Here is an 8,861-nt window from a genome sequence, read left to right as displayed (position 1 = left end):
GCATTGTCACATCTCAAGTTGAAGTAACTATATGCTACCTTACCGTGCGCTAACCCTAACATCTCCATTAGGATGAATGACTAAAATTATAAACTAAAAGATGGTCTTCTATAGGTTATTTGAGCTTTAAAAATTTATTATATAATATAGGTCAAAATCCCCCCTACAAGTTGTTTTTTCACTTTACATCCTGTTTTTTTTTTTACACTTTACATCCTACGTTAGTCACTTTACCTCAAAAAGCCTTGGTTTAATCTAGAAATTGAAAGGATTAAACTTATTGGCTTGGCCTTTCCAGTTCAGAGATGCTGCACAAGAAGTCATAATCTAATATGGGTTAACCATATTGCCATATGCCAAGCTGGTATTTCATCTATTTCATTGTTTACTTTTTGGTTTTTTTGCCTCCAGTGTTATCGCTGAGGCTGGGTGCCTGCACTATGAATCCACTGCTCCTGGATGCCATTCTTTCCGTTTTGTTGCCTTTGTTGTTGCCCTTGTTGTTGCTACTGTTGTGTTATTGTTGTTGCTGCTGTTGGATAGGTCAGAGAGAAACTGAGAGAAGGGGAAGACTGGGAGAGAAAGACAGACACCAGCAGACCTACTTCACTGCATGTGAAGCGACTCCTCCCACACACATGGGGGGCAGGTGGGGGCGGGTGGGGGGTGTGTCTGAACTGGGATCCTTATGCTGGTCTTTGAGCTTTACACCACGTGCTCTTAACCCGCTGCGCTACAGTCCAGCCGGTCATTATTTACTTTTAACCAGAGCACTGCTCAGCTCTGACTTATGGTGGTGCTGGGGACTGAACCTGGAGCATCAGAGCCTCTGGCTAGGAAGTCTTTTTGCATAAACATCGTACTATCTCCCCAGTCCTGTCACGTAGATAATACAAATTAGTGACTTGCTAAAGTGCATGCCAGTCTAATGAGTAAGTTCCTGCAACCCTGTGACCCCTTTTGATAATATAGGCTCAGAGTTTCCTAGCTTTGGGAAGATAGATTTTTTTTTTTTTACATGAATCTCAAAAAATAAATGTTAACAAGATTCTGGTGCATGATGGTGGAGGAAGACCTAGGCTGGGGGTGAGAGTGTTTTACAGAAAACTGGAAAGTGTTACATATGTGCCAACAGCTGTATTTACTGTGAACCATTAATCTCTCCAGTAAAAATATTTTTAAAAAAATGATGAATCCTATATCATGTACATTTCACTTAAACAAAAATAGGTAAGGAATGAAAATCAATGAAAATCAAAGAAAAATATCTTAAAAAGGAAAGAAAAGAAAGGGAAAAGCCAGAATGGCAGAAAAGGACAATTTAAACAAAGTTAGTTGTATTGCACCTTCTTCTTCTTCTTCTAGCGTTTGCCCTTCTTCCGAAGCCAGTCAACAGGTCAGGTTGAAAGCTGTCAGGAGCTGCTTGTTGCTGGCTTTGAAAGTGACTGGGATCCATGTGGATTCAGTCGGCTAGGAAGGATCGTCAGTTTCCCCAATGAATGGGTACTCACGGGATGCACCACGAGAAGGTCGATCCAACCTGAAGCAACCTGAAGGACCAGGTAGGAGGGCAGGAAGAGGGTGTGAGTCCAGGCGGGGTGGAGAGGGCAATGGAGTTCCTGGTGTATGATGGGGGGGGGGAGTCCCATGGTGAGTAGTATAAGCCAGAAAGAGAAGGACAAATACTGGACGTATACTTATGATCTCACTCATAAGTGGAAATAAAGTTATAAGGACAGTAGGGAAAACACAAAGTGAAGACCGAATGTTGGTGTGGTGTACTGCACCAAAGTAAAGGACTCTGGGGAAAGAGAAAAGGGATGGGAAAAGAGTGGGGTTGTGTTCTGGGGTGCTGGGGCATCATAATGGAAAATGGAAAAGGACCTAGGTTGAGGAGAGTGTCTTGCATATACACCTATCACGGTGGATGAGAGGTTGCTCCTATGTATCACTGTAAACTATTAACACCATATATATAGGGGAGAGGGGAGAGGGGAAAGGGGAGAGGGGCGAGGGGAGAAGGGAGAGGGGAGAGGGAAGGACTGCGTCTGTGTGTCTAAGGATCCCGCAGGGAATTTTCAACAGGAAGTTCCGCCTCCAGGTTTGCACGCTTGCAGTTTGGTAACTAAGGACGCGAACGGTTGCTAGGGCTGCAGAAGCTACCTGCCTGGAGGTTTTTCTGGGCTATTTTTTTCTGGGCCCTGAGGTGTTGCTCAGGGCGGGTCTTTCAGCTGCGGCCTGAGACCCCTTCACACTGACTGCCACCATGAGCAGCGAGTTCCTGGAGGAGCTACCCTGGGAGGATGGGTTCGCCATTCCCGTGGCCAACGATGAGAACAAAGCTCTTGAAGACCAGGTGAGTACTGGGTGAAAAGCGGCCAAGGAAGTGGCCAGTTGGGGGCGATGGCGGCCGGGGGTGGGGTGGGGTGGGGTGACGTTTTCTGCTTGTCAGGAGACCCCAACCTTTTCCTTCCCTTCCCTAATCCCATCTCTTTTCTGTCCTCCCCCCATGAGGCCTTCACTAATTCAATTCTCTTTTCAGTACTTGTTAAGCACTAAAAAAAGAAAGTATATATTGATACTGATCACTACAAAACCTGAATCTTTATTTTCTCTGGCTCCACCAACTCACATCCCGCCCCCTGGACAGGAAAGGAAAGGCTGGTTTCTGCGCTCACTTTCTCCTCCTTTGGAATGAAACACTTCTTGCTAAGGGACATCTGATACTCGCTTGGCACAGTTTAATTATGGATAATAATTAAAACCTTCCTTCCTTCCTTTTTTTCTTTCCTTCCTTTCGTTTTTTTTTTTTTTTTTTTTTTTTAACCTGTGCACTGGCCTCAGTGATGCTGAGGACTGAACCTGGGACCTTGGAACCTCAGGAATGAAAGTCATTTTTTAAAATATTTATGTATTCCCTTTTGTTGCCCTTGTTGTTTTATTGTTGTAGTTATTATTGTTGTTGGATAGGACAGAGAGAAATGGAGAGAGGAGGGAAAGACAGAGGGGGAGAGAAAGACAGACACCTCGGGACCTGCTTCACTGCTTGTGAAGTGACTGCCCTGCAGGTGGGGAGCCGGGGGCTCAAACCCGGATCTTTATGCCTGTCCTTGTGTTTTGCGCCACGTGCGCTTAACCCGCTACACTACCACCCCAACTCCCATGGAATGAAAGTCATTTTGCTCAACCATTGTGCTACCCCCCACACATCCCATCCAAGCAAAAGCACTTTCTCCTGACATTCCTTTTGTGAGTTACATTTAAGGTTGAACATGACTTGAGATGTTTCCAAGAGGGACATTCTAGTGAGAATGTAAAATGTGTAGCTCACAGCTTTTCAAAGTGAGGATTAAATTGCTGTAGAGTGGCGTGAGATATTTAACATGGAATGGTGTTGTCAGGGCAGACATCAATTTCCAACTGATTTGTAGCAGTTGTTAAAAACGAAATTGTAACCATCTCAGCCAACTCAAAAACTTGAGTACTCAATCTAAATTTCCATCCAGTGGCAATATGCTGTGAAAGGGCATAAGGACAGATATTAACGCTACATAATAAAATAAAACCAACAGAAAAGAACAAATACTGTATGGTTCACTTACATAGAAATTGTATTCACATGTCACATGACAGAAAGCACTGCACGAGATCTGTCTCTGGTATCTTCCTCTTATGTGAACATAATTTCATATAAAATTCCATCATGAGAGCCCTACCCCCATATCCTAGTATAAACCTAGTTACTTCGCAGGGACCCCATTTCCTGATATCATAACACTGTGGGGTAGGGGGCTTAATTTATGAATCAGAAAGGGCACAGACCTTAAGTTCATAACAATCTGTAAGGTAAAAATTTAGGCTAAGAACTTTCAATAATTTTTAAAAAGAACAATGAACTAAAGGGATTAAACAAGGACTAAAATTACTGAACCGCAGAAGCAAAACATATTAATAATATTTAATAAGTTTAATGAATAATATTTAATAAGTTTAATAAAACTTAGGATATGGAAAATTAGTGAATATATTAGTTTTGTTGTTTTTCATTCCTTGAATTTAAAAAAATTATTTATTTATTTATTTATTTATTCATCTATTATTGAATAGCGACAGAAAGAAATTGAGAAGGGAGGGGAAAATAGAGAGGGAAAGAGACGGAGAGACACCTGCAGCCCTGTTTCACCACCCGTGAAGCTTTCCCTCTGCTGCTGGGGACCAGGGGCTTGAATTCTGGTCCTTGTGCACTTAACCAGATGTGTTACTACTACCTTGCCCCCTTAAAAATTTTTTACACTAGTTTTTATTTTACTTTATTTTATTTTATTTATTTACTCATTTAATAGGACAGAGAGAAATTGAGAGAGGAAGGGGGGATAGAAAGGGAGAAAGAGAGATACCTGCAGCACTGTTCACAGTTAGTGAAGCTTCCCCGTCCAGGTGGGGGTCTGGGTGCTTGTACCTAGACCTTTGTGCATTGTAATGTGTGCACTAAGCCAGGGAGCAACAGGCTTTCTTTCACTTTCTTTCTTCCTCTCTCCCTGTCTTCCCAGAGCTGTTCATCTCTGGGTTATGGTGGTGTAGCAGATTGAACCTGGGACTTTGGAGTCTCAGGCATTAGAGTCTCTTTGCATATCCATTCTTCCTTAAAAAATTGGTTTGTACCTAAGTGGACTATATTGTGCACTTCCTTGGATTTAGCTCCAACTTTGGGGACTATAGTTTAAGGTTATAGGGAAGCAAATTTTTATTAGATCAAGCTTTTATATTGTTTTGATAGGTAACATTCTAATGGACTTGAGAATTTAAATATTTATTTATTTATTTATTTATTTATTTATTTATTTTTAATTGCTACCACGGTTATTAGCTGCAGCCAGCACTATGAATGCACCGTTCCCAGTAGCGACATTTTCCTTTTTTTTTTTTTCTTCCTAATTTATAATACATAGGCACAGAGAGAAACTCGCTGTCAGCAGGGGGATAGAGAGGCACCTGCAAACCTGTTTCTTGGCTCCTGAGGTGGACCCACAGCAGGTGGGGAGCCAGGGGTTGAACAAGGGTCCTTGCTCTTGCACATAACTGAGTGTATCATCTCCTGGCCCCTATGTCATTATTTCCTAAAGTTTTGTTACTTATCTGTTTTACATCTTGTACTTTTGTTTTGAGTCTGAGTTCTAATTCCAAGACACATAAAATTTATCCAGAGATAGCTTTTAAGCCTACAAGAGTGAGTTGTCTGTTCTCATAAGGTCAGCTCACGTCACCTGGCTCCTCGGTTGCTTCAGGAAGGATCCTGAAGTTTAGCCAAGATTCTGGATTTGTGGTTCATGTTTTATGTTTGTGCCACATTTGGCCACCAAATTTGTTTGCTCTAGAGATTTTTGTCATTGAATTATGGGAATAGAACCTCATTTCCCCCTCCTGTAAGTACACAGTACTGTTGAATAAAGAAGATAACTAGAAAAGCTCATACACATGGTGATTAAACAACATACTTCTTTTTTTTATTTTTTAAATTTCTTTATTGGGGGGGTTAATGGTTTACAATAGACAGTAAAATATAGTGGTTTGTACATGCATAACATTTCCATATGGATTCTTTGACCATGCTTAAATCATACTTTTTAAAAAAATTTCTTTATTGGGGAATTAATGTTTTACATTCAACAGAAAATACAGTAGTTTGTACATGCATAATATTCCCCAGTTTCCCACATAACAATACAACCCCCACTAGGTCCTCTGTCATCCTTCTCGGACCTGTATTCTCCCCACCCACCCACCCACCCACCCCAGAGTCTTTTACTTTGGTGCGATACGCCAGTTCCATTTCAGGTTCTACTTGTTTTTTTTTTTTTTTTCTTTTTCTTTTCTCTTTTTTCTGATCTTGTTAAAACATACTTATAAGTATACTGCCCGAAGTATTCATAATCATTAATTATTATGGAAAATGAACTGGATTTGTCTCATCTACTTTTAAAGTCTATTATTGAATACTTGGATATTTTCTTTTTTTTTTTCTCTTAGCCATCTTGCTAATATCTCTTTGTCAACTTGTCTTTTTAAAGCAGTGTACTTCGGGGAGTCAGGTAGTAGTAGCACAGTGGGTTAAGTACACATGGCGCAAAGTGCAAGGAATGGCATAAGGATCCCGGTTCAACCCCCCAGCTCCCCACCTGCAGGGGAGTCACTTCACAGGCAGTGAAGCAGGTCTGCAAGTGTTTGTCTTTCTCTTTCCCTCTGTGTCTTCCCCTCCTCTCTCCATTTCTCTTTGTCCTATCTAATAACAACAACATCAACAATAATAACTACAACAATAAAAACCAACAAGGGAACAAAAGGGAAAATAATAAATAAATAAATATAAAAAAAACAGCGTACTTCTAAAGAACACATGAGTCAAAGCAAAAAAATCATTAGAGAAATTTTAAAATATTTTGGATTAAATGAAGATAAAACCATAGCTTATCAAAATGTGTAGAATGTGGTGAAAGAAGTTCCCAGAATGAAATTTACATAATCAGATATACATATTAGAAAATAAGAAAGATCTAAAATCAGTAAGTTTATACCTTAGGAACTAGAAAAAGAAGAGCAAATAAAGTTAAAAAGAAGGGAGTTGGGTGGTGGTGTATCTCATTGAGCACACATGTTACAGTGCACAAGGACCTGGATTCAAGCCCCCAGTCCCCACCTGCAGGGGGGAAAAAAAAGAGAGAATGCATTTTAACACTGTACTCAGCGATTCTGCAAGAATCAGGTTCTTGCTCTGCTGTAAAGTTCTCATTGTCCCACGTTAATTTCTAGATTGTAATAATTTTATAATAGTTTAAAATCTGTAATTTTTAAAAGTTCAAAAGGGTATTTAAAGAATCGAGTAACTGAAGACTTGATATTTATCTGATGTTGGATCTTCCATTGTGGTAAAAACTTAGCAGGATTTTGATTAATCATGTCATTTATTACTTACAGTTGTCAAAGCTGCAGAGTGAAAAGTCAAACATGCACGATCAACTACGTGACTATGAAGATCGAATTAATGCTATGACTTCTCACTTCAAAAATGTGCAACAGGAGTTGTCATTTACACAGGTACAATAATGTTGAAATTCATATTGGTCCTATCACTTATAGTCTTAGGACTGTTCCCATTGCATTTGCACCTGTGATTTTATTTAGAGATACAATCAGATATTTTAACGTAACTAAACTATTGTGAGGTAACATTGAGCCTGATATCAGTAGCGCAGCGGGTTAAGTGCACATGGTGTGCAGCACAAGGACTGGCTTAAGAATCCTGGTTTGAGCTCCCAGCTCCCCACATGCAGGGGAGGTCGCTTCACAAGTGGTGAAGCAGGTCTGCAGGTGTCTATCTTTCTCTCCCCCTCTCTGTCTTCCCCTCCTCTCTCCATTTCTCTCTGTCCTATCCAACAACAACATCATCAATAATAATAACCACAACAATGATAAAACAACAAGGGCAACAAAAGGGGAAAAAAGGAGCAGTGGATTCATGGTGCAGGCACTGAGCCCCAGCAGTAACCCTGGAGGCAAAAAATAAATAAATGAATAAGTAAAAGACTTGGAGGAACTCCCTACTGCCACCACCAAATTCAGGTTATAATTAGTTCATCTGGAAAGAAAAATAAGCATTCAGTTTAGTATAACAACATGCAGATTATATGAGGTTAAATGATAGCAGTGAATAATGATATCTTCCAGCAGAAACAGACCAAATATAACACTTCTGTTATCTTTTATTTTTTCACTACAATCCACTGAAACCATTTTGAATGGAGGCTAATTGTCCGTACACTTTAGTAGCCCTTAGAATATCATAGTAGTATAGCATGTAGTTTAATCATTGAAATATGTAATGACAACCCCGATATAATAAAAAGATTAAATTGTGTTTAGGGTACTATTTAACATGCCCAGGAAAAGTGTAATGTATTTGAGAAACATTTGTTGAAAATAATAAAAAATAAAACTTTGACTAAGCATTCACTTGACAGGTAATATTTACATTTATGTATAAAAGAACTTCATATTTTGGTGCAACAGATATCAGGAAGAGGTATGAAATTGTGCCTATAAAATATATAACTTTTGTGGTCTGAGAGGTGGCACAGTGGATAAGGAATAGGACTTTCAAACATGAGGTCTCAGGTTCGATTTTCAGCAGCACATGCACAAGCTCTGGTTCTCTTTCTTTTCCTTTCTATCTCATTAATAAATAAAATATTTAAAAAATAAAATATACAACTTTTCAAAGCAAATTTACCTCAATAAAATGAATAAAAATAAGAGATTTATTTTTGTGATATACAGAAAAGGATACCAGAACACCACTTAGCTCTGGGGTATGGAAGTACTAGGGATTGACCCTGAGTCCTCTTGGTGCCTCAGGCATGCACGTCCTGAGTTGTCCTGTAGAGCTATCTCCTCATCCTCAAATGATAAGTTAATTCAACACTAAAAGTTCAGTTCTGTCCTTCACCATACAATTGTCCCCACTCTCTTCCTCTTTCCCATTTGGTAGCCACTAATTTGGCTACCAAATGTTTGTAGTCTGAACATTCATCTTTGTTTTTTATGTAGTTTACTTATTTGCTTGGTTTTCCTCTACAGACAAATAAAATTATGTGGTGCCAGTCTGGGCGGTGGTGTACCTGGTTGAGCACACATTACAGTGCGCAAGGACCCTGGTTCAAGCCCTGGTTCTCACCTGCAGGGAGAAAGCTTCACGAGTGGAGAAGCAGGGCTGCAGGTGTCTCTCTCTCTCTCTCTCTGTCTCTCTCTCCCTCTCTGTCCTCCCCTTCCCTCTCGATTTCTGGCTGTCTCTTTCCAATAAATAAAGA

General features: G+C 40.0%; 1 protein-coding gene across 1 annotated transcript in view; it reads left to right on the top strand.

Annotated features, from left to right (window-relative positions):
- The first annotated feature begins 2,130 nt into the window (after positions 1 to 2,130).
- CCDC39 (coiled-coil domain containing 39) overlaps positions 2,131 to 8,861 on the top strand; it is a 42,979-nt gene continuing 36,248 nt past the window's right edge. The window contains exons 1-2 of the mRNA XM_007518233.2: positions 2,131 to 2,356; positions 6,973 to 7,092. Coding sequence (XP_007518295.1) covers positions 2,267 to 2,356; positions 6,973 to 7,092 — 210 coding nt within the window. The 5' untranslated portion in view covers positions 2,131 to 2,266. The remainder of the gene's footprint in view (positions 2,357 to 6,972; positions 7,093 to 8,861) is intronic.

This window comes from Erinaceus europaeus, chromosome 14, assembly GCF_950295315.1.
Source record: "Erinaceus europaeus chromosome 14, mEriEur2.1, whole genome shotgun sequence".
NCBI lineage: Eukaryota > Metazoa > Chordata > Mammalia > Eulipotyphla > Erinaceidae > Erinaceus > Erinaceus europaeus.
The sequence above is the reverse complement of the archived record's forward strand: the minus strand, read 5'-3'. Positions and strand labels throughout refer to the sequence as shown.